We start from the raw sequence: 25,036 nt of genomic DNA on the forward strand, positions 1-25,036 counted from the left end.
TCCATTGTATGTTCTTGCCTCCTTTGTCAAATATTAATTGAGCATATTGGTTCGGGTCAATTTCGGGGTTCTCTATTCTATTCCATTGATCTATATGTCTGTTCTTGTGCCAGTACCAGGAAGTTTTGAGAACAGTGGCTTTGTAATACAGCTTGATATCTGGTATTGAGATCCCTACTACTTCGTTCTTCTTTCTCAGGATCGCTGCAGCTATTCGGGGTCTTTTTTTTATTCCAGATGAATTTTTGGAGAGTTCGTTCTAGGTCTGTGAAATATGCCGTTGGTATTTTAATGGGTAGTGCGTTGAATTTATAGATTGCTTTGGGTAGTATGGACATTTTAATGATGTTGATTCTACCAATCCATGAACATGGTATGTTCTTCCATCTGTTTATGTCTTCTTCTATCTCTTTTTTCAACGTCCTGTAGTTTTCAGCATATAGGTCTTTTACCTCTTTAGTTAAGTTTATTCCTAGATATCTTGCAAATTGAGTTTTTAAAACATTTAATTCCACCTACATAACAATTTTCTTTATTTTTATTTTCTTAAATAAAAAATACAAAAATATATTAAATTGCAAGTTTAATATCTTTAGTTCTTTAAAAGATTTTAAATACCTAAATAGGCAAACTTACAAATCTTGTACACACACAGCTTTTGTAAATCTAATGAGTTGGACTTACAAATTTAGTAAATCAAATTACCCTTCACATCAGCAGCTAAGATGGCAGACTCATAGCATTTCAGTTCTCTTTCGCTCTCTCTTTTTTTTTTTTAGATGAAAGAGAAGTATTTTTCTTTTAATTTTGATTTGAGCTTGAGCAGACAGGATTGGCCTTGATTTCCCTGGGCACTTGCCAAAACCCTAGCTCTTACTTCATCTCTGTGTTGAATCTGTTAAATAACCACTTATATTAAGACCTTTTGGGCTACAGTTGTACCCAATTCTGTAATAATTTTAACAGAAAGCGTTATGCAAATATAAGGAATTGTTTCTGTTATTAGATCTAATCAATTCAGTAGTTCCCACTGGTCTTCTTCTTTCATGTCTTTCTCGTCTAAATCTCACAGTAAGGAGGGTAGGAGTGAGTGAGGCTGAGTTAAAGTGTTCCTGGGCTTTGATCTGTTGCAGAGCTGCTGGGATTGGGGCCCCCAGTGTTAGTGGTGAGAACCTAAAAGTAAGAAGAAGAAGGTGGAAAAAATTGGGACAGAACAGTAGAAGGGAGAAAAGTAAAGTGAGATGTAGGAGATAAAGAATAGTAGAGAACACAAATGGGAAGAATGTAATGAGCAAGAGAAAAGCAGAAGAGACATGAAGCTATACAAGGGGAAAATCAGAATATTTCACATAAAAAATAAAAAACTAAACACTAGAAGAGAGCGATAAGAGAGGCAGTAAGGGAAATAGGTAGAGGGAAAAACTAAGAAGATATAAGAGCAGTAAACTACAGGCAGAAAATTGGAGTAGATTTTTAAAAAAGGTATCAGAACAGTAGGAGTAGAAATAATCAGGAAAAGATTAACATTTCAGACTTTTACTTACTGTCACATTCGGGGCTCTACTGTATCTTACTCCGGCCTTTCCTTTCTGCGACACTGCCCTTCTTATTATCTGAATGCTTGTGATGGAATTTCATATTACCATGGTCTTAACCAGGCAACCAAGCTGGGCTGTTTCCTTGCCCTCATATTGCTTTGTTCCACCTTGACATCCCTGTCCCACTCCCTCATCTCTGGTTGGAGAGTCGCCCTGGCCTGAGCAGGTAGGATGTTTTGTGGGTGCTGGGTTTCCCTGGCGGTTGCTGCGTGATGCAGCTCACAGCTTCACTGCTCACTTCTAAGCTGACACCACTAATGGGGAAGCCTACCTCCCACTCCTGCTGACCCTCATCCCACTTGGCTTATTATTTGAGTACTTTTCCTGAGCTTGGTTTAATTCCCAAACACTTAATAAGGGTTCACTCTGCCAGCTCTGGTAGAATGGGGCCCTGGTTGCATGGGTGCAATTGCAGGATTAAGGGCAGTGAGGCTGGAGAGGAGACAAAGAGCTATGATGTCACTGACTGCAGGACTCCTTGTTAACACCATTAGGGTTCTGATGCAATGTAGAGCAAGCATGTCAAACTCAAAGGCTAATATGGGCCAAATAAGGTTTAAGTTTATGTGGGCTGCAAAGAAACAAAAGCTTCAATTTTCATAGAAATGTAGGTTTATTTCAATAGAGACATGCTGAATACAAAGTGTTGAAATAAATGAGTCATCGTTAACATAAAATAATAGAACGTTTTAATAAAAATTAATATTTTTTCTTGAACGTTAACTTATCAGACACTGAATAACTGCACAAATTAATAAGCATAACGCAAATAAGCCTATTTTTCTTGTTCTTCGAAAGCGAAATATTTCCTGTTGCACACACCAAGTCAGTACAAGACTAATGACGTGGCAATCGGCTGCTAAATATTTGCTGCTAGTATTAGTGGAGAGAAATGGTGTACCTGCGCGTAAGGCATGGAAGAGAAATGAATGCAGCACGATTATAGTAATCAGTCATTAGCGAACGTTGTAGTTTGTTATTAATAATTATGTCCAACAGGATATTGTAAAAATTATGTTATGAAATTTTTATTAAAATGTTTTTTACATACCATTATATTGGCTGGGCCGCAAAAATATTTGTTGTGGGCTGCATGTGGCCCACGGGCAGTGAGTTTGATATGCTTGATGTAGAGCAACCAGAGACTAGTCAGAGTTTTATTTATTTATTTTTTTACATTTTATTGATTTTTTACAGAGAGGAAGGGAGAGGGATAGAGAGTTAGAAACATCGATCAGCTGCCTCCTGCATACCCCCCACCCGGGATGTGCCCGCAACCAAGGTACATGCCCTTGACTGGAATCGAACCTGGGACCCTTGAGTCCGCAGGCTGACGCTCTATCCACTGAGCCAAACCGGTCAGGGCTAGTCAGAGTTTTAAAGCTTCAGGAAGCTTTGATGTTCTCATGGTACTTTTTGCCACTGTGGAGCAGGTTACCCCATGTCTAACACTTAAATCGAAAAGGTCATATTTCCCTGACAAAGGCAAGGCTGTTTCCTTGACACCAGGGGTAAGGTGTTTACTCTGTTCACAGTCGTCTTTAGTCCCTTCTAGTGTTGCCATCTATTACTATAGCAACTGCCATGCCCTAAGGTTCATCTTTCCTTCTGGTCCCAGCACTGTGACCCACAGTACCACTGGTCAGGCTGTGCCTGCAACCAAGGTACATGCCCTTGACTGGAATCGAACCTGGGACCCTTGAGTCCGCAGGCTGACGCTCTATCCACTGAGCCAAACCGGTTAGGGCCAGAATTCATGTTCTTAAGTGCTCTGCTACACTTAATGTTTTGGAGGCGTTTGGCCACTGTGGTCCTCTTGGCATCCAGTGTGGCCCTTTCTGTCCATCTTATCCTCTCTTTGATATGCAGCATCCTCATATACAAAAGCCTAAGTTGCCCAGATCTTCATCCACAGGTAGGGCATCTCCCTAAGTAACTGGTGGGTTGTAAGCAGGTTCACACTAAGTGGACAAGGTAAGAAGACAAGCCTGGGGACAGACTGGTGTCCTGTAGAACTGGTCTTAATTGTGAGATCAGTCATCAGACAGCCAGAGGAGACCTGTCTGGAGATGGCTTCCCTGGCATAAGGCCGTGTGTTAAATGTCTAGTGGAGGGAAATGGAAGTGCTGGAAAGACCATGAATCAGTGGACTCTGCTCTAGGTGTGGGGGAGATCATAGGCCAGGCAGAAGAACCTACAGAGGAGAGGTGGCATGTGAGGGGATTCTTTTTTAATTTTATTATTATAGGGAGAGAGAGAGAAAGTAAGAAAGACAGAGAGAGGAACTGATTTGTTGTTCCATTTATTTATGCATTCATTGGTCGCTTCTTACCAGGGACCAAACCCACAACCTTGGCATACTGAGACGACGTTCTAACCAACCAAGCTACCAGCCAGGGCCAGAGGTGATTCTTTCTTTGAATGAAGCCCTTCTACAGACACTGAAGTCACAGACCTCCTCACCTTTATGACTTTATGATCTTATTCTTTTTCTAGGTTAGAAAAAGCTGACACTTGTATTTGTTGTTTGTTGTTTCAGGTGCTGAGACCAAGAACCCACAATTACTGGTTCCAAAAACTGAAATATGTGATGAAGCAGAAAAACCCTTCATGATATCAGGAAGGATCCAGAAAGTTGACTCTCAAGGACCTGAGTTCGAAGAAGCCTTCGAAAAAGGGAACATGTTAAAGGGGCAGAGAATAAAGAGGGAAAAGAAAGACTTCAGGCAAGTGACAGTGAAGGACTGTCACGTACCTGGAAGCTTCAAAGAAGAAGAAGACCAGAAATGTCAGAAATCTGGGGAAAGATACAACCGTAGTTCTGGCCCTGTTAAAAACCAGAAAAGCCAGCTTGGGCAGAAACCTTTTACTTGTAGTGTGTGCGGGAAAGGCTTTAGTCAGAGTGCTAACCTCGTGGTGCATCAGCGGATCCACACTGGGGAGAAACCCTTTGAGTGTCACGAGTGTGGGAAGGCCTTCATTCAGAGTGCAAACCTGGTTGTGCATCAGCGAATCCACACTGGACAGAAACCCTATGTTTGTTCCAAATGTGGGAAAGCCTTCACTCAGAGTTCAAACCTGACTGTCCATCAAAAAATCCACTCCTTAGAAAAAACCTTCAAGTGCAGTGAATGTGAGAAAGCCTTCAGTTACAGCTCACAACTCGCTCGGCACCAGAAAGTCCACATTACAGAAAAATGCTATGAATGTAATGAGTGTGGGAAAACATTTACTCGGAGCTCCAACCTCATTGTCCACCAGAGGATCCACACCGGGGAGAAGCCCTTTGCCTGTAATGACTGTGGCAAAGCCTTCACCCAGAGTGCCAATCTCATTGTGCATCAGCGAAGCCATACGGGTGAGAAGCCATATGAGTGTAAAGAGTGTGGAAAGGCCTTCAGCTGTTTCTCACACCTGATCGTGCACCAGAGAATCCACACTGCAGAGAAACCTTATGACTGCAGCGAGTGTGGAAAAGCCTTCAGTCAGCTCTCCTGCCTTATCGTGCACCAGAGGATTCACAGTGGCGATCTTCCTTACGTGTGTAATGAGTGCGGGAAGGCCTTCACCTGCAGCTCGTACCTGCTCATTCATCAGAGAATCCATAATGGGGAAAAACCTTACACATGCAGTGAGTGTGGCAAGGCCTTCAGGCAGCGGTCGAGCCTCACTGTGCACCAGAGAACCCACACGGGGGAGAAGCCCTACGAGTGTGAGAAGTGTGGTGCCGCCTTCATTTCCAACTCCCACCTCATGCGACACCACAGAACCCACCTCGTTGAGTAACGTAAAGGAAGAGGAAGATCTCCAGGCATTGATCAGACCTGCTACCCCCCTAATTAGACACCACTGCTGTGTTCCTCCTTTGTAAAAATGAGGCCTGCTACGGTCTTAAAGATAATAGTTTTCAGGAGTGCCGCACAAAACACAAGCATTTCAGAGGCTGACTTAAAGAAAATGAAAGCTAAGCCCCTAAAGGCGGGGACTTTGTTTTTAACTGTCCCCTAAGTGGTGGTGGTGTCGGAAATAGAATGTGGCTTTCTTAGAAATGGGTCTACAAAGCTAAATGATGAAGATCCCACTTGGGGAAAGGTATTTTTAAACTAAATTTGGTGTTTTTTAAACTGGTAATTTCTTGAGCAACAGGCAGTTTATTGGTATAGGTCTGCCTGGTGGAATTCTGGCGCTTTGAACCTTGTATCATAGCATTTTGGTTTAAGCAGTGACTAGTTAAGGAAACCTCTTGGGGTAGCAATTCACCAACAACCCACCTATGAATATTTATAAGCTTTCCATTCCCTAGGTAATTAAAAATATATTTTTTAAACCTACTAACTGTCTACTGCTCCTCAAATGGACAGAAGTAGGAAAACGGCTGTTTCCCTCATTCTATACCTCATGAACCTTGGATGGGAAAGCTCTGGTGAGTCTCTTCTGACCCTTCCCCAGTCTGCATGGCCAAGCACTTGAGGTTTGATGGAGATTACACACGGGCCACAAATGCTGCTGGGCTGTACTCATTTGCTAAGATGAACAGCTCTCCAAAGAACCCCCAGCTCCCACTGCATTCCATTTCAGTGAGCTGCTCTTGACGACCCCATCCCAGGTAGGGGAGTCAAAGAACAAGCTGGCCTAGAACCTGCCCATGTTTCCTCCGCTCACTGCTCAGGCCCAGCCAACTGGCTCAGTCAGTGTCATTCTCACTTTCTCTGTGGTCTTTAGAAGAAAAAATGGAGCCCTTCTAATTCTGAGAGGGCCAAAGAGGGAAAGGGAAGGAGAGGGAGGGGCAGAGGGGGATTCCTAAGGTCTTAATTTTTGGGGAGAAGTTCAAAGGTATTAGAATATGAAAATTTGGAAGGATGAAGAAACTGGCTAAGGTAAGATACCTTTGTTACCACTGAGCCTTTACTCCTGGAAAATTATTTATAAAACTATGCAATAACTAGAGTTATGTAATATTGCCTTGTATTTATATAGAATTTTATTCTTTGTGTACCTTCATGTATAACATGAACCCAGCACTTATCTCATGTTTTTACATAGATCATTACCTTAATCCTTACAACACTGAAAGAGGGGTTTGCCCCATTTACCTGTGAGTGGTCATTTAAAGCAGGGCCATGTAACAAGTGACAAATGTTCAAATCTAAGACCTAAATCCAGATTCTCTTTGTTCTGCCATGCTGTTTGTCCAACCACCTGTAATCCCCACCCAGATCTGTGGAGAACCTGAGAAAGGGGTGTGTAGTCTATTTTTAGGTAGGGATGGTGACAGATTTCAGGGTGTGCCTTAGGCAGTGTGACCAGCAGCAAATCAGACTGGAATTTAAGTCTCCTGATTTCTGGGTCTGTCCACCACCACCCCTCTCAGCATGTAAGAGCATTTATAAATGCTGCACCTAGTAGTAAGCAGTTTGGTGCATACATTTATTGTCTCATTTCTGCAAGACTGAATGTTAATCAACATGGGGCTTTGTTGTTTATAGGGCACTTTCATATACAGAAGACATATGCAAGAAAGCTTATTCAGCTCTTCTTTTTCTCCCTTCAAACATAGTCTCATCAAAGCACATGCAACTTCCTTTCCCAGTGCCACTCTAAGTAACATGGACACAAACACAAGAAATAGTAGGATTCAAAAGTAAGAATAAAAAATGCTCACTGATCCTGGTCGTGACTTCTGTGTTCCCCTGTCTGGGGGTGGAGAGACCCAGCGATAACACCACATGTCTCTGCTGACCACGATCAGGAAGCTGAAAAGGAGGAGAGCAAGTGTGAAGTTTTGGGATAAGTCTCTGACCTTGAAGATAGCACAAGAGGCCAATGGTGTACTTTCCTGGAAGATAGCACCTAGAATTTATAAGCATTAAGACAGGTAAACTGTTTTAGCTTCACATTGTATATTCATCCTCTTAATTGAATACTCAGTCATGGATGATTATAATTTCCTGGCTTAAGATTTCCATTCATAGGTGTTTCAGAAAGCCACCCAGGTGGTTGGGATATAAAGCTAGGTTTGGGAATTGGTGACCAAACCTTGCAGTAAAGCAGTAGTTTTCAGCCTTGGCTACATGTCAGAATCACTTCGGGCTCTTTAAAAATTTTTCTGTTTCCCAGGCCTCGTATTTTGAAATCTCTGAAGGGGATCCATTGTGCAACCAAGGTAATGAGCCACTGCAGTCAAGTGAAGCCTGCAGGCCAAGGTGTGTGTAATCCAATGCGGTGGGAGGCGGGGGTGGAAGATCTGGAGATGCAGTGTTCTAAGTGGTTTCAGCAAAACCATTGGCTGCCCTGGGGTCCTTCTATTAACCCTTGTTAAGATTCTGTGACCTAACTTACTTTATTTGTATTTTAAGTGAATGTATCAAATATTTATATGAGCAGACTAGGTTTTACATGTGTTTCTGTTCCTCATTTATCAATATGACTTTTTAGATTTCTGCTTGTATTTCATCTCCAGATCTGAGATTTCACAGACCTGCACCCAAGTTCAGAACCCCCAATCCTGCACAAATCATGTGACCTAGTGGATTGAGTACTAGACAGGTACTCTTCCCCAACTAATAACTCTTCCTCCCAATTCAATTCCAACCCTAAAATAAATTACCTCCCACTTCTTTCTGTACAGTTTGGTGGGGGAGGAGTGACTATCATTGGCAGAGCTGGCTTCCGTTTGGGGTTTTCTCCATTTTCCTTTGGCTGGTCTTGCTAGAAGTGGATGAGAGCTTTGAAGCCTCATTTTCTTTGTATTAAGAGCTGTCAGACTTGTAGTTGTCAAAGAGCCAGGCTTAGTGATGGGCATTAAGGGTGGAGCAGGGAAACCTGTCCTCATTCTTAAATGAGACCAACAGATGTGTATTAAGTGGAGCGCGGTGATGTGAAAGTGATAATACGACTGGATGTACTTTGGGAGTGTAGGGGAGAGACTTGATCAACACACGCATACGCAAACACAGTTGGCTGTGAATTTCTCCAGGCTCAGGAAGAAGTGTGCTTGGGCAAAGCTAATCCTTCCTCTGTGCTCTGGAGCCCATCTCTTCCTTGCCGAGGCAGGTGTCCTCCCATGTCTGTCGCTTCTCCACTTGCTCCATCCAGTGTGCCTGACCTTTCTGAGGTCACAGCCCCTTTGGGACTCTGATGGAGGTTGTGGATCTTCTGGAGACATGCAGATGGCACATTCAGTTTTGTGCTCATTTCAGGGACATTTAGGCTCCCTGAGGCCAATCCATGGATCCTCTAGAGCAGTGGCTCTCAACCTGTGGGTCGTGACCCCTTTGGCGGTCGAACGACCCTTTCACAGGGGTTGCCTAAGACCATCCTGCATATCAGATATTTACATGACGATTCATAACAGTAGCAACGTTACAGTTATGAAGTAGCAACGAAAATAATTTTATGGTTGGGTCACAACATGAGGAACTGTATTTAAAGGCCAGAAGGTTGAGAACCACTGCTCTAGGGCCTAAAGTCTCACCTGGGGTTGCAAATTCATCACCAGTGACATTTTAAAAAATGAAAGTAGATGAATTTTGCTTCTGGCTTCCCTCCCTTAGCAAATCGCGGCATGGTCCAGCACCCAGACTAGAACTCCAGGAGGCATTCCTGGCTTCCTGTGTATCATATACAAAATTATCTACTGTCTTTGTAGCAAACATGGTCCTAGACCTTGGGTGCCAGAGCAAACAGGTCTAACAAACCCTCTTCTCACATCTTTTGTGAGAAACTGTCTGGATCCCTTAACGTGATTTACTAAGCTCTTCATAGTCTCTTTCTGACCTACCCTCTACATCCTATGCACCTTTTACTGCAGCCTGGAGGTATGTGCTTGCTGTTCTGTGTGCCTTTGCTCCCCCTGTCCTTCGTGCCTATAGTACCTCACCACCACTCCGCCCAGCCCTGCCTACTTAGCATACTTAGGTTTCTTTCAAGATTTGGTTCAAGTTCCATCTCTGGGAAACCTCTCGTCCTATGGTGAAGGGCATGTTTAGAAATATATTTAGAAATATAGAAGAGCATGACATAATATGTATCCAGAGTTTTACTTTATGCTTTGAAATGAAAAAAATCTGTATTCAAAATTGTGTACATAGTACAATTCTTATATAATGATACATATACTAGCAAAAAGCATATAGATAAATTACCTGAAAGAAATAGAAGAACAGTTTTTAAGTGGTTAAGTGACTTGTTCACAGCCATACATACGGTAAATTGCAGAGTTTAGGTTCAAACCCAGGTCCTGTGAAGAATTGAATTATGGGTGATTAAAAGTTTTTTTTTGAAGTAATTTCCATATTTCCTATAAGGAGCAAGAATTTTATAATAAGGAAAAAATGAGTTATTTATTATATTTGCATACTTTTTTTTTATTGTATTAACTGTAAACATGATCTCAGTTCCCACTTTGTAAGATGTGGGATGCACCCTGTCCCTTTCTCCTTCCCTTTTTTACGTCTCTGCCTCTGACAATGTCAAGTCTGAAAGCTCTTGAATTCTGTTCTGGAACCATAGTTAGTCTTTTTTCTATGCTTTTTGATTTGTTTTAAAAGTTGAAAATAAGCAGTATGAATCATGACTGTGTACATGTTGTTCACTGCAGATTGAGTAGCTTACTCTGGTTATATTTCCATTTTGGAACAGCGTTTTGTTTTCACTGAAGTTTCTAGTTGCCTTCTTTCCTGCTTGTATTGGTTGCTTTTAGTACATCAGTGTTTTTTCAACTTCTCCATCCAGTTACTCTGTTAAGTCCCCTATTCCCCCCGTGTATTTGCCTTCCTGATACCTGTAGCCTCCTACTCTTGTCCGTCCTTGATGGTCTTTCTGCCTTCAGTTCTGTTGATACACAGGGCTCTGTGTGTCCTGAATTCCATCTCTTCCTCTTTCTTCCCTTACTCCCTCACTTTACTGCAGCGCATCCTCAAGTCACTTGTCAAGAAAGAGTATGAGGCAAAATTGTGGAATTCATACTGGAGAGAAACCCTATAAATGTAAGAACTATCTCAAACTCTGTCCTCACCACTTTAATCTTACTCTGAATGGGAGGCCAGTACCATATCCATATCTCAAACTCTGCCCTCACCTTGATTGGTAGTTTGACGGGCTCTGGAATTCTAGATTGAAATTTTCCTCAGGAGTTTGTGGATGTCTGATTCCAGTCTGAGCCGTACTTCTTTGACAATCAGTAAGTAGTATCTGCATCATTGTGACCTGTTCCCTCCCGCCAAGGCTGGAAGCTTTTATTTGGCAGTTCCTCCTTTCCATATATTTTTTTCCTATTTTTACTCTTTCTGTTAATCCTGAATTCCTGTCAATCAAATGTTGGACCTTCTGGATTGAACCTTAACTACTTTCTCTATTATTTCTATTTCTTTGTCTTTTGCCATTTTCTGATAGAGTACCTTGATTATTTTTCAACCTTTCTAGTGATTTTTTTATTTTGCAGTAATTAGTTTAGTTTTTAAGTTTTTTCATGTTTGTTCCTTTTTGTAGCATACTATCCTCATTTTAGAGATGCCTCTCAAATCTGAGTATTCTAATTAAGAGTTTTCTTAAAAGCCTCTTCTGTCACCTGAATTACCTCACCCCCTTCATGCCCTGCCTGAGTCCTTTTTGTCTCTTTATCTTATTCACTCATTGGAGACTTTCCTCAAATACATGATGATTCTTACTGATGCACTTGTGTGTACGTATGGAAAGCCCAGTCCAGACCTCTCAGTGGGAGTGGGATTAGCTCAGTAAGAGGCTTCCCTTTAAAATGACTGGTAGGGAGCAAGTTGTTTCCCGAAACCTGTAAATGCCAGAATGAAGGGATCTTTTGTCTGGGCCCCTTACATTTCTTTAGCAAAAAATCCTCTGACGTTTTTGTCTGGAGATTGGATGCTGTAAGTGCTTCTCTAGGAGTGGGAGGGAAGGGAATCAAGGCTTAGTATAGACTTAGTTGCAGCCCCACCCCTCCCACCCTTCATTATACTTGGAGTTTCCAAGTCCTAAGTCTCTCTGGGGGTTGGCAGGGTAGATCAGTTACCTCCTTCAGTTGTATTGCCCTCAGCAAGTGTCCCAAGCTGGTATTCCCTCCACCCAGCTTTCTCAGTGATCACCTACCCATTTTCTGTCTTCTAGAAATTTGCTTATCTTATCCCATCATCGTTATTCATACATTTTGAACCATTTTAACCCATTATCATTTTAGGGGAAGCTCAACCATTTAAAAAAAAATGTTGCTATGCTTTGATACAGTAGTGCCCTTTCAAAAAGTTATCCTGAAAGTGAATATTATAACAATGATTTATATATTTGTCAATTATTATTTTACATTGAAAACAACCAAAGTGACCAGTAATAGAATGATTAAATTATGCAACCACTAAAAATCATAATTTAAAGAATATTTAAATTATGCAAAAGTACAAAATTAAATCAAAAGAAAGCCCAGTTTCTTAAAATTTTTATTTATTAAATTTAGAGAGAGGGAGCGAGAGCAAAACATCAATTTGTTGTTCCACTTACTTATGTATTCATTGGTTGTTTCTTGTATGTGCCCTAATGGGATTGAACCCGTAGCCTTGGTGTATTGGGACAACGCTCCAACTAACTGAGCTACTTGGCTGGGGCTGAGAACCCAGTTTTCTTAATTGTACACGCATAGAAAAGATCTTTAGGAAATAAGTACATTGGGTATTAACAGTCGTTAAGTTTTCCTGTATTGTCTACATTTTTTACAATGAGCCTGAATCTTTTATGATCAGGAGAGGGGGAATTAATAAAAGGGGAAGATCACGGCTTGTGCAGAGTGGTGAGAGGTTCTTGTGGAGTGTGGAATATGTAGTAGGGAGCAGCCAAGTGTGGAGGCTAGGCTGGTGAAGGAAATCCTGGAGACCACACAGACGGCTTTTATCAGAGTCCAAAAGAGACCATGGGATTCTGACCTAGTCAGTGGCAGGGGGTCAGAGTAAGGACAGATGGAATGAGTAGGCCTTAGGGGCAAGAAGCAAAATTCCCAAGCCAGAAATCCAGGCCTCCACATCCTGGTGAGATGTGACCTGTGACAAATGGGGCCTTGCCCAGACCTGACCGTCCCTGGCTTCCTTGGGCCTCAGTGAGGCCACCCTGTGTGTTCACAGTGGCCAACATAACTATGATGTTGGGAGGAGACGAGGGAGGCAACCCAAGGTTGTAACCACCCCATTATTTGAGGGGCTCCTGTGTGCTAGGCACCATGCTAAATGCCGTATGACTTTTATCTCATTTAACCCTCACCTCAGGAGGGAAGTCTTCTTATCCCATTTACAAAGCCAGGAGTCACAGTCAGGATTAGAACAACTCTGAAGCCAAAGCCCCTTTCTCCCAAGTTATTTCCTCAGTATGTCCCTAGGGACCCCTCTCCTTATCTAAAGTTGTGGTGCAAAAGCAAACAGTGAAGAGTAAGTCTCCCAGCCCAGAGATAACTTCAGTAAAAAATAAAAATAAAAATTGATGATCCTTCCAGAGATAGTCCATGCATTTGCAATATTCTGTATTACACCCCCTCCCTACACACAGGAGTTTATGATGCACATTGCCTATACCTTGCTTTTTCATATGTCTTGGAGATGTTTCTATATTAGCCTATATAAGATCTACCTCATTCTTTTTTTCACTGCTGTGTGACCTTCCGTTGTGTGGATGTGCTGTGATTCATGTAGCGAGTGCCCTGTTGGGTGGACATGTAGTTTCTTTCCTGTCTTTTCCTATGACAACAACAACATGCTGAATACCCCGGCACACTCTCCTTTGGTATGTGTGCCACTTTGCAGGATAAATTGATAAAGGGTAAGAGCATTTGATATTTTAATAGAAATTGCAACTGTGGTTCCCAGTATGTGTATGAAAATGCCCATTTCCCTGAATCCTCTGTAAAATTATTGTTTGGACTTCTGATCTGATAAGTGAAAAATGCTCTCATGTTTTACGTTCATTTATGAGTGAAACTGGCTATCGTGTCTCGTGCTTAAAAGCCATGTATATTTTCTTTTTGAATTTGCATTGCTTGTTCATGTTCTTTAACAGTTTCTGTTGGGTTGTTGATCTGTTTAAGAAATGATTTGTACAAACTATAGTAAAGAAATTACTCTTTTATCTGCCATATGTGTTGCAAATATTTTCCCTAGTTTATAGTTAGTCCTTTTACCTTAATATTTACAGTTTAGTGTCAAATCAAAGACTTCCCATCTTCAAGACTATACAAGTTCCCATGGCATAACCCTTTGACTAGTCTATTTTGAGATAGGTCCATTTGAAATTCATTTTGGAGTAAGGACCTCTTTGGGTCTTGGCCCCACCCCCGCCCCTTTTCTCCTTGGTTCAGTGGGAGGAACTCAGGTGGAGGATCACCAAGATGAAGACACCTCCCTAGAGCTGCCCAGCAACAGCCTGCAGCCAGGGCCCTGGCAGGTTCACTGAGTCCATCTCCTCATTTGGTGAGCTAGGGATGGGGTGGGGTTTGGGATGGCAGGGGAGAGGGCAGCTGGTGGAGGAAAAGGGAAGATCCTGAGGGGCAAAGGTGTGATGAGGGGTGTGGGGGTGGAGATGGGTAGTGAGGATGATGCTGTAGTCAGGCTTTGGGAGGGAAAACAAAGGAGAGGCTGTAGCCTGAGGTCAGTGAGGGGAAGGAGGAGGCTGCAACAAAGATGGGGAGTGATGGGAGTGTTTGGGATGAGGCCAGGGCCTGCAAGGGAAATATAGGCAATGGGGAAGGGGAAGAGTGGAGACATGGCAGGGGGTGGCAGGCAGAGTGTGTGTGTTTGGAGCAGAAGGGGTTGAAAAGGAGGGGATCAGACCATGCTTGGGTGGCTTCCAAGACCCTGAGACCCTCCATTCCTGCCCAGCTGATTTATCTGGATTGGGTGGATGGGGCATAAACCACACTGAGTCCATCTCCTCATTTGGTGAGCTAGGGATGGGGTGGGGATTAGGATGGCAGGGGAGAGGGCAGCTGGTGGAGGAAAAGGGAAGATCCTGAAGGGCAAAGGTGTGCTGAGGGATGTGGGGGTGGAGATGGGTAGGGAGGATGATGCTGTAGTCAAGCTTTGGGAGGGAAAACAAAGAGGCTGTAGCCTGAGGTCAGTGAGGGGAAGGAGGAGGCTGCAACAAAGATGGGGAGTGATGGGAGTGTTTGGGATGAGGCCAGGGCCTGCAAGGGAAATATAGGCAATGGGGAAGGGGAAGAGTGGAGACATGGCAGGGGGTGGCAGGTAGGGAAAAGAATCAGTGTGTGTGTGTTTGGAGCAGAAGGGGTTGAAAAGGAGGGGATCAGACCATGCTTGGGTGGCTTCCAAGACCCTGAGACCCTCCATTCCTGCCCAGCTGATTTATCTGGCATTGGGTGGATGGGGCATAAACCAGGCCATGTTTCGGGACAAGATGAGTCTCTCAGACCTCGTGGTGGGGAAGAAGCATTCTAGGCTGGCCCTCCCCCTCACTCATCAACAGCCCAGGACAAATCCCTAACCCTTTTGAACATCAGTTCTCCCTTCCCTGACCTCCACTCGGGTTTAAGCTTGGGATGAAGTGGATTTGAAATGTCTTTGTAACCATTGAAAGGGTGCCTAGTTGCACAGACCTGCCATATTTCTGCTGGAGGACAGGGTCGGAATGGGTAAAAGAAAACGAAGCCTTAGTTGATTGGAAAGACATTTTTACTTTCACAGTTGATCAGGGGGTACAGTTTCTGGCATAGATGTGGACGGGAGACTCTGTGAGCAGCCATTCCTTTTTGTCCCCTGGTGGTGGTGGGCCCTGAACTGGGCAGAGACTGAAGCCAGCAAAGGCCTCAGTCTAGCACAGTCCTTCCCCAGGAGCTGGGCTGAATCCCTGTCACCACTGCTGGGAGAGTTACATATTCACCCAAAACTTCGAGAGTAATAAGCAGAGGCCTTGGCTGATGAGGGGATAGAGCAGGTCAGAGAGGGAAGATGTGAAGCCATAACTGGGGTCAACCAAGGTAGAATCTGTTTAGAATGAAGTCCAAGGAGCCACTGTGCTAAGGGAGGAGCCAGATGGTTCTGTGACCCTGAGGCCAGAGCAGCTGTGAGGGGATGTCTCAGGAGGTAAGAGTCTGGCAGGAGCAGTTAGATGGCCCCTGAACCCAACAGCTGTCGGGGCTGGAGTGGCTGCCAGAGGCTGGGGTGGGATGGTGAACAGTGTTTACTGTCCCTTCGGGTAACACTTCAGTGTGTGGGGGCCTAGATTGGGAAACTTGTCCATTATTCTAACTAAAAAGTAGATCATTCAAGGTTCTTGTCAGGTGCTTTTAGCAGGTGGGATCTACTAGTCCCTTACAGAGACGGTCCATTGTGACTCCTCCCCAGCACCCTTTCCAGCCCTAATGCCCCATCTACAGTTTAATGAGGGACAAGGTGGTCACTGTGTTCCGGGACAACGTAGTATTTCTGGGATATCAGGATGCAGCTGGAGGGAAACCAGGTCAGAATTCCTTTTTTTTTCTTAAATAAATTTTTTAAATACATTTTTACATATTTCAGAGAGGAAGGAAAAGGGAGAGAAACATCAATGATGAGAGAGAACCATTGATTGGCTGCCTCCCGCACGCCCCCCACTGGGGATGGAACCCGCAACCCGGCATGTGCCCCTCACCGGAATCGAACCTGAGACCCTTCAGTCTGCAGGCGGCCGCTCTATCCACCGAGCCAAACCAGCTAGGGCCGAATTCTCTTCTTTAAGGCTCTTGGGGAGATAGATGCTCCTCCTGCTTCCTAGAGAAGCAGCCTAGAGATTCGCGAGGGGGAGGGTGCCGGGGCCGCTGGTGACGCACTTCCTGCCGCGCCACTGCCCTTCCGGCTGAGGCAGGTTTCTCTGGGCCCTGGGATTGCAGGCTTGGCTGGGACCGCAGTAACCGCCCCAGGGCAACTCCGGGATCACGGTGAGCGGGCGGGGCCCAGGGAGGGGGGACAGCGGGGCGGAGGGCCAGGGGGTTATAGAGGAAGCCTGCGCCGGCCTCGTTCTCCCGGCGGCCTCAGCGCTGCTCTCACGGGGCCCCAGCTCAGGCCCCGGGCCCAGCCCAGAGGAGACGCTTGAGAAGATGGAGTGAATGAACGGATGATTGAGTGATAAATGGTCGGAAACGAAACCCCGGGTCTGGGTCTGGATACCACCTACTCCCCCAATCAGTCCTGCAGCTCAGAAGCTTTGTAGGGACCGTGGAATAGGAGACGGCAGATACTGCTAAGCCCACGCGGTGGAGGGTGTCGAGACCTTGGTTATGTAATTCATGGGGATACAGAGGCTGTTGGTTGATCTCTAAAGTTAGACTGTCTAGTAATCCTTGCCATCCTTTCTTTCCAAGGCTCAGTTGACAGATTTTATATTACAGCATGTATGCAGACGTCAATGTCTTCCATCAAAATTTTACTGTTTATTGCCAAATATTACGCAGAATTCAGGTCACAGAATGAATGTTGTTGGCGCCTGCCAAATGAGAAGATACTTACGGTCTGGAAGTGTGTGTGTGTGTGTGTGTGTGTGTGTGTGTGTGTGTGACACTGTTTGAAGCAGTTGTGCTAATTTAACCTTCTCAGTAACTTATTATCTGTAGTTTTGAAAGAGGAAATTAAGGTACAGAGAATAGATAAGTTGCTAGTAAGTGCCCGAAAGCTGCAGCAGAGATAAATCCATTGTGCAACTGCAGCCTCGGTGAATGGTACTTGGCCAACTGACCAATTCAAGAAGGGCTTCAGAGAAGAGTACATGTAAGTGTGATCTTATTGAAAGAATTGTGGTTTCAAATTCTTGAAAAAAGCTACCTGGCTTGCCCAGAACACTTCAGCTAATTATTGAGGGGATGAAGAGATGGCAGTGGGGAGAAAGCTTACAAGGTAGAGGGTGAAGCCCACGCCCAATTACTATTTCCTCCCACATTTTAATATTTCTAATATCAGAATGAGCCTCACCATCTGTACTTCTTTATTTTTTACCATCTGTACTTATACCATAGTTTAGTTGGTAGTGATTTTTCATTTTCTTAGGAACAGTCAGGTGTCTTAGACTCAGTGACATGATATCTGACTTGGATTCTCTGTGCCTGCAGCAGCAAAGGCAGAGCACACCCGGCAGAGTCTTCAAAAGTCGAAGTCAAGGTATCACTCCATGAATGCCAGCAGAGTCCTCTCCAGTATTGCCTCTAAGAGTCCTGCTGTGTCTCTATAGTCCTGTAGCTTCCCAATTACTCTTTAACAGGGTGAAACTATTTAAAGCTTCTTTCCTTTTACCTTTCAGTATAATACCCATCTAACCCCAAGTCTGGATTCAAACAGAGCCTTTTTAGCATCTTAAAATCACCAACACTCAGATTATTCCACACTAGGCATTTGTGGAAACACCTGTAATTCCTTTCTGGGGAATTTATCCATCAGGGAGTAGGTAATCTGTGGTTCATGTTTTTGTAAAAAAATAAAATAAAAAATGAAATTTTTTTAAAAAAAAATCCTCACCGGAGAGAGACATTGATTGGTTGCCTCCTGTAACTGGGGCTGAGGATCAACCTGCAACCAAGATAGTACCCTTGATGGTGCACAGGCCAACGCTCTAGCCACTGAGTCACACTGGCCAGGGCTAAAAATGATTTATTAAAACAGATAAGTTCATTTGTTTACATATTTCTAGTTCAGTGTTCAGACTGTAAAGGCAAAGTTGAATGGTGACAGAGAGTGAGGCCATATAACCTAAACAGGAAGACTGAAATACGTACTTTATAGCCCTTTACAGAAAAAAGTTTGCAGTTTGACAGAAACAAACTGCTGACAGCTACGATGATCCACAGTTGGAGATGGGAGTATTGTCTCCAAGCTGTCCTCTCCTTAGGCCTTAGGATCAAACATAATAACTCTTAACTCGTGTTGAGTGCTTATATTGTGGCAGATCGCCATAAATGTTTTACATTAATTAAGTCATTTATCTAGGATTTACAGAACGTTAGAGCTAGAAGAACTCATGTACATTATCTAATTTGTCACTTTTTTCAGTTAAATAGCCTATCGTGTAGGCCCAATTACATGGGCTATGACATAGCAAAGTTTCCTGACTCCTAATCCAATCCACTTTAATCTTACTCTGAATGGGAGGCCAATACCATATCCATTGGATCTACCTTTTGTTTTTATTTTATGGTGAGATCTGCCATTTTCAAAAGAATGATTTCTCTGACTATAAAAGTAATGCATGTTTATTGTAGGAAAAGTGAAATATATAAGAGAGTGTAAAGGACAAAGTAACCTAGTAAATGTCCTAGAGATCAATGTGTTAGCATTTGATGGGTTTTCTTCCGTCCTTTGTGTGTGTGTTTGTAAATATCTGTGTATTAATAATAGTTTCTGTTTATTGAATGCTTACTAATGTTGGTATATGTGTGCATATTTTTTGTTTTACTGTTTGTATCCTATACTAATATATTGTATTTTCTCATGAATTGTCTTTGAAAACATGATTTTTAATAGTTCCAAAATATGTCATATTTATATGACTTGTGTTTTTTGCCTGTTTTTTTTTTATTTTTTACAATTATAGTAAGAGGATGATCTTTGTGCTTCTCTCTGATTATATTTTTCACTTTTCTTCTCATTAGAAGAGTTGTTTATTTTTGTTGGAATACTTTCAAGTATTGCAAAAAGATAGGCCTTAAAGCAAAATTTTACCATAATCTTATTCCTCAGAGATGATCATGGTTAACAGTGTGATACATATTGTTAGAGACTTAAGTTAGTTTTTAAAAAATAAGACAAAATGTGATAATTGAAGAAATTTGGGAACTAGAGGGAAAATTCATTCAAAATTTACTAAATCGTTATAGTGATTGAAGATTAATTTTCCTTCTTGGTCTTAGGCATATGTATATTTTAACATATAGGATGTTATATTGTACTTGAAATTTTAATCTCCTGCATTTTTCCATAAGTATTTTTCCAATTGGTCACGTATTTTTATATTTTACTTTAATCTTAATGCCTATATAATTTCTACCAAGTGGAAATGCTATAATTTGCTAAGCCTTGGTGTCTCATCAATAGAAAATTGTGTTTCCTACAACATTGCAGGGCTTTTTTCTTCTTTTTAGCAGTTAATGAAAGGATTCAGTCATTTTCCTCTCTGGAAAGTTACACTTTAATCTTAATGCCTATATATAATTTCTACCAAGTGGAAATGCTATAATTTGCTAAGCCTTGGTGTCTCATCAATAGAAAATTGTGTTTCCTACAACATTGCAGGGCTTTTTTCTTCTTTTTAGCAGTTAATGAAAGGATTCAGTCATTTTCCTCTCTGGAAAGTTACTTCTCTATGAGAATGCTCTAATAGTGGAATTAGTGGGTCAAACAATATAGGCATTTTTATTACATATACCCATGACTTTGAGCATCTTCTGAGATACACTGCAGGTGTTGTATACTCATAATGAGTATTCTCATCTTAGTTCATACACCCACAAAATGGTGATCACTGTGTCACAAATGCAAATGAATCTACAACTTTAAGATCTGATACTTATTGCCCAAATACCTCTAGAAAGATGGTACCAGTTTACATTCCCACCGGTAATGTGTGAGAAACTTCCTTCCCCTGCACCTTTACTGGACTTAAGTTTTAGCATTAAAAACATTTCAATTTAAAATAAAAATTGATTCTTCAACCTTGCCGGTTTGGCTCAGGGGATAGAGCATTAGCCCATGGACTGAACGAAGGGTCTCAGGTTCGATTCTGGTCAAGGACATGTATCTTGGTTGCAGTCCTGAGAAGTCCACAGGACCAGCCTGATTACGTACTTCACCAGGCACAGTCTATTTTTTCATGCCTCTGAGCTCTCAATTATGGTATAAAAAAAAAAAAAGTCTCTTTTCCTTGAGATAATTGTGCCAATTCTACTTCTCATGTCAAGGTTATATGAAGAATATGAAGAGACATTTTTGGATAAGCTTTTGGAATTTTGACATTCCAAACACCAGAAACTACTTTTATTTTTTCAACTCTTTTATAAGTAAAAAAATTACTTTACAAAGTGTTTTATTTAAACTGAAGCCTTTTAAAAATATATCTTTTATTCATTTCACAAAGGGAGGGAGAGATTGCCCTGACCAGGAGTCGAACCATGACCTCCTGGTTCAGAGGTCAATGCTCAATTGCTGAGCTACCCCGGCAGGGCTGGATCAGACTAATGCATTAGCCTTGTTGTGACTCCCATACAACTTCTCAATTTATTAATTGACTTTTCATACATATTATTGTATAATGGACAGCAGATATATATTAACTTGAATATTCCTATCCACTTCTTAATTATCTTTATAAATAATATTCTTAATTATTCATCAATTACTTGAGTGTTTGTTATCATTCTGTCTAGCTGTCACTTCTTAAAGAATTGACAGATGGAATTGTGAACCTAGAATGCTATTAGCCAACCCTGATTTTTGTTGATGCAGTCACATTGCTCACCTGACAAGTTTTGTGTGAGTCATTTAGTCTCCCTAGGCAACAGCTCTTTCTCATTTTTGTCTACTGGGACAGTGATATCCCATCTCTACCTGTTTCCTCTGTGAGCAGGGCTCCTAGTTTTCCAACCTTGAAGTGTTTTATAATTAAAGCAAGGAGAAGATTTGTGGGTGTTGAATATGCAAGGAGCTGAAAAGAGAGATTGGAAGAGAGATTTTTCCAGGTGAGTTAGCAAGGTACAACCAGTATGTTGAATATGCAAGGAGCTGAAAAGAGATTTTTCCAGGTGAGTTAGCAAGGTACAACCAGTGGGAGAAGCAGCAGGGCTTTGGAAATTTTACAGGAGAAACTGAATGAAGCTCAGGCAATAAAACTATCATCTCTTTAGGGTCGTTGTGGGTAGAACTGGGTATCTCTTGGGGACTTTTCCCCTGTACTTATTTTATCTCTTTCATTCCCAGGATTTGCCATTTTACATTCTCCCACTATCCTCCATTCTTTAGATATAAAACATCCATGTTTCCTGTCTTGCCCTAATCATTAGCTTGTTGTTGTTTGTTATTTTCCCCTTATCTCCATTGTCTCTGGTTCTCTCACTCTCTGGGTGTCTGTAGCTGCCCTTTCCATGGAATTCCTAATTAATGGTGATCACCTTATCCTGATATAGATCTCTTCTACCACTTGCAACTTTGAATTAGTTGTCCCACTTGCTTTTTACTGAGACCTGCAAAGTTAGGTCCCAGAACTTCAAGGGCCTTCACTTTGCCATGTATAAGAGAGATTGATTCTGATGGTTTCTTTCAGGTTGGGTGAACAAGTCTGCTCCAGAGCAGGATGTCTCTGAAATTGAGTCACCGGGGACAGTAGGAAACAGGCTCCAAGAGGATGAATCCCGGGATTCTACATTTGAACAAAAATATGCATGTGAGAACATGAAGGAAAACTTTCCTGAACACGTGCCCAGGTCATGCTTTTTCCAGGAAGGAGGTTTTGGGGGAATAACTTTCATCCGAAAGGAAGCACTTCCTAAAATGATGAGCCAAGAATATAATTTTGAGAAGAGGTTGCTTTTGACCTCAAGCCTTGTTACTCATCTCAGGGTTTCTACAGAAGATAGTCTACATCAGTGGGAGACAAGTAGCATACACACCAATGAGATTTCAAACCAAAGTAAATGCTCAACCCTCTCCATTCGGAAAAAGTCTTGGAAATGTAACGAATGTGGAAAAACATTTACTCAGAGCTCATCCCTTACTCAACATCAGATAACTCATACTGGAGAGAGACCCTATGTATGTGAGGAATGTGGGAAAGCCTTTAGTTGTAGTTCATTCCTTGTCCAGCATCAAAGAACTCACACCGAAGTGAAACCATACAGATGTGAGCAATGTGGGAAAACATTTCGTTGTCGATCATTTCTTACTCAGCATCAAAGAATCCACACTGGAGAGAAACCTTATAAATGCAATGAATGTGGGAATTCCTTCCGCAATCATTCACATCTCACTGAACATCAGAGAATTCACACTGGAGAGAAACCTTATAAATGTAATAGGTGTGGCAAGGCATTCAATCAGAATACACACCTCATTCATCATCAGCGAATCCACACTGGTGAGAAACCTTACTCATGCACTGAATGTGGCTCTTCTTTTCGTAAACACTCAAATCTTATACAACATCAGAGAATTCACACGGGGGAAAAACCCCATAAATGTGATGATTGTGGGAAAACTTTTCAAACAAAGGCAAATCTTTCTCAGCATCAGAGAATTCATACTGGAGAGAAACCCTATAAATGTAAGGAATGTGGAAAAGCTTTTTGTCAGAGTCCATCCCTTATTAAACACCTGCGAATTCATACTGGAGAGAAACCTTATAAATGTAAAGAATGTGGCAAAGCTTTTACTCAGAGTACCCCACTCACGAAACATCAGAGAATTCACACAGGGGAGAGACCCTACAAATGCAGTGAATGTGGTAAAGCTTTCATTCAGAGCATTTGTCTTATTCGGCATCAGAGAAGTCACACTGGAGAAAAACCTTATAAATGCAATGAATGTGGGAAAGGGTTCAATCAGAATACCTGCCTCACTCAGCACATGAGAATTCACACTGGAGAGAAGCCCTATAAATGTAAAGAATGTGGGAAAGCCTTTGCTCATAGCTCATCTCTTACTGAACATCATAGAACTCACACTGGTGAGAAGCTCTTTAAATGTAGTGAGTGTGAGAAAACCTTCCGCAAGTATGCACACCTTAGCGAACATTACAGGATTCACACTGGTGAGAAGCCTTATGAATGCATTGAATGTGGAAAATTCTTCAGACATAGTTCAGTGCTTTTCAGACATCAGAAACTTCACAGTGGTGAATGAACCTGGCATTAGGTAATGGCAGTTTCTCAAGAAATAGTGGCTAGGAATCTGGCTGAGGAGTGGGGGCAGGTATAGTTCCTGGAAGGAAGGATGAAATAGCCTTAAATGCTGCCCTCATAAGAGTATTTCCAGAAATATTTGTGGGGGCTTGGAGAATGCAGAGCCTACTCCAGGTGGGCATCTGGGAGTACCGGGTAGAAAGGAAGTTCCTGCTTTTCAGATAAATCCTTGTTGCTTGCCACTCCTCTCTTCTCATGTGACTCTCATACCTTGAAGTGCCATTTGTTAAGTTAATGTTTGTCGTTCCCTTACTACACTCACCTATCTTCCCAAATTGTCATGTATGTTCACTCACCAGTTGGCTTAGATGCTTTTCCAAACACTGTCATTTTGAAAGTGGCAGCAGTTTGAGATAGTGCTAAGTAGCCTCTAGATTTCGGAGGCAGCTCTGACCATGTTACTGTGGGGGAAGCTGCTCAGCCTGTGGAAGTGGTCCCATAAAGGGGAGACAGAAACAAGTGAAAGATGGTCCATATTCATTTACCAATAAGGAGATATGGACCAAGAACGGGTGATCTCAACATATACGTTGGTAAAGAAGGCTTTTATCAGAATGAGGGAGATCTTTCCTGATCCTATTAAGCTGGAGAAAGAAATAGGTCAAGAGAGACTTTTCTTGAATGATGCCATTTCTGGAAGGGAGTCATATTTGCTGAGAAGGCCATGGGGACGAAGGGCCAACCTCTGTTCCAGAGGAACGGTAGCTTATCCAGGATGGAAATGCCTGTGCTTGGCTAGTGATCATAAGCCACAGAGCAAGAAACCTGCTTATGCCTGAGCAAGCCATCAGCATACCACTGGCCTAGACAGAGGTGTACACCTTTCTCTTGAGCTTATAAATGTGGCTGGGTTACTGGTTCACAGGGAATCGGGGAGAGACACCCACTAAGATTAACTGTCTAAACCAAATGGGATTTGACTCAGTTTGTTTGCTTTTAAGGAGAAGAAAGCGTTAGTGAAGAAGGAAGACAGCCTTTTAGATTGGCTGGAGTTGGGGGATGCTGCACCAGACCTAATGAAAGTGTTGGTCACTCGTTGGGAGGGCTAGGTTTCATGTAATTATGCCACTGGTGGTATAATACAGATTTGTTAGATCTCAGGTGTTTCTAATTTTATTAGGCATATGTTGTCCTGGATATTTACCCTTAGGTACAGATTAGGAGTATCTAGGGCAGTGATGGCGAACCTATGACATGTGTGTCAGAGGTGACATGTGAACTCATTTTTTTGGTTGATTTTTCTTTGTTAAATGGCATTTAAATATATAAAATAAATATCAAAAATAGAAGTCTTTGTTTTACTATGGTTGCAAATATAAAAATATTTCTATATGTGACACGGCACCAGAGTTAAGTTAGGGTTTTTCAAAATGCTGACACGTTGAGCTCAAAAGGTTCACCATCACTGATCTAGGGAAATACTTCTCATGAGCTACATTGGGAAAGAGTTTGAGAGGATGACCTCTTTTTTAAATTCCTGAAAATAAAAATATCACAGGTTACCACTGACTGATGGTATTTTATTCTG

General features: G+C 42.3%; 1 protein-coding gene across 14 annotated transcripts in view; it reads left to right on the forward strand.

Moving 5' to 3' along the window:
- The window catches only part of LOC102243999 (zinc finger protein 35), a 33,124-nt gene extending 8,377 nt beyond the window's left edge, over window positions 1-24,747 (forward strand). For 3 of the 14 annotated variants that reach the window (XM_014530299.1, XM_005882657.2, XM_005882658.2), the window contains one exon: window positions 4,138-5,929. In XM_014530299.1, coding sequence (XP_014385785.1) covers window positions 4,138-5,384 — 1,247 coding nt within the window. In that variant the 3' untranslated portion in view covers window positions 5,385-5,929. Of the gene's footprint in view, window positions 1-4,137; window positions 7,802-8,058; window positions 8,145-16,425; window positions 16,516-16,571; window positions 17,342-17,679; window positions 17,764-20,696; window positions 21,295-21,321 lie in introns of those variants that run through there. The other 11 variants (XM_014530305.1, XM_014530304.1, XM_014530308.1 and 8 more) reach the window with 11 other exon arrangements.
- Window positions 24,748-25,036: the final 289 nt, after the last annotated feature.

This window comes from Myotis brandtii, unplaced genomic scaffold (assembly GCF_000412655.1).
Source record: "Myotis brandtii unplaced genomic scaffold, ASM41265v1 scaffold731, whole genome shotgun sequence".
Classification (NCBI taxonomy): Eukaryota; Metazoa; Chordata; class Mammalia; order Chiroptera; family Vespertilionidae; genus Myotis; species Myotis brandtii.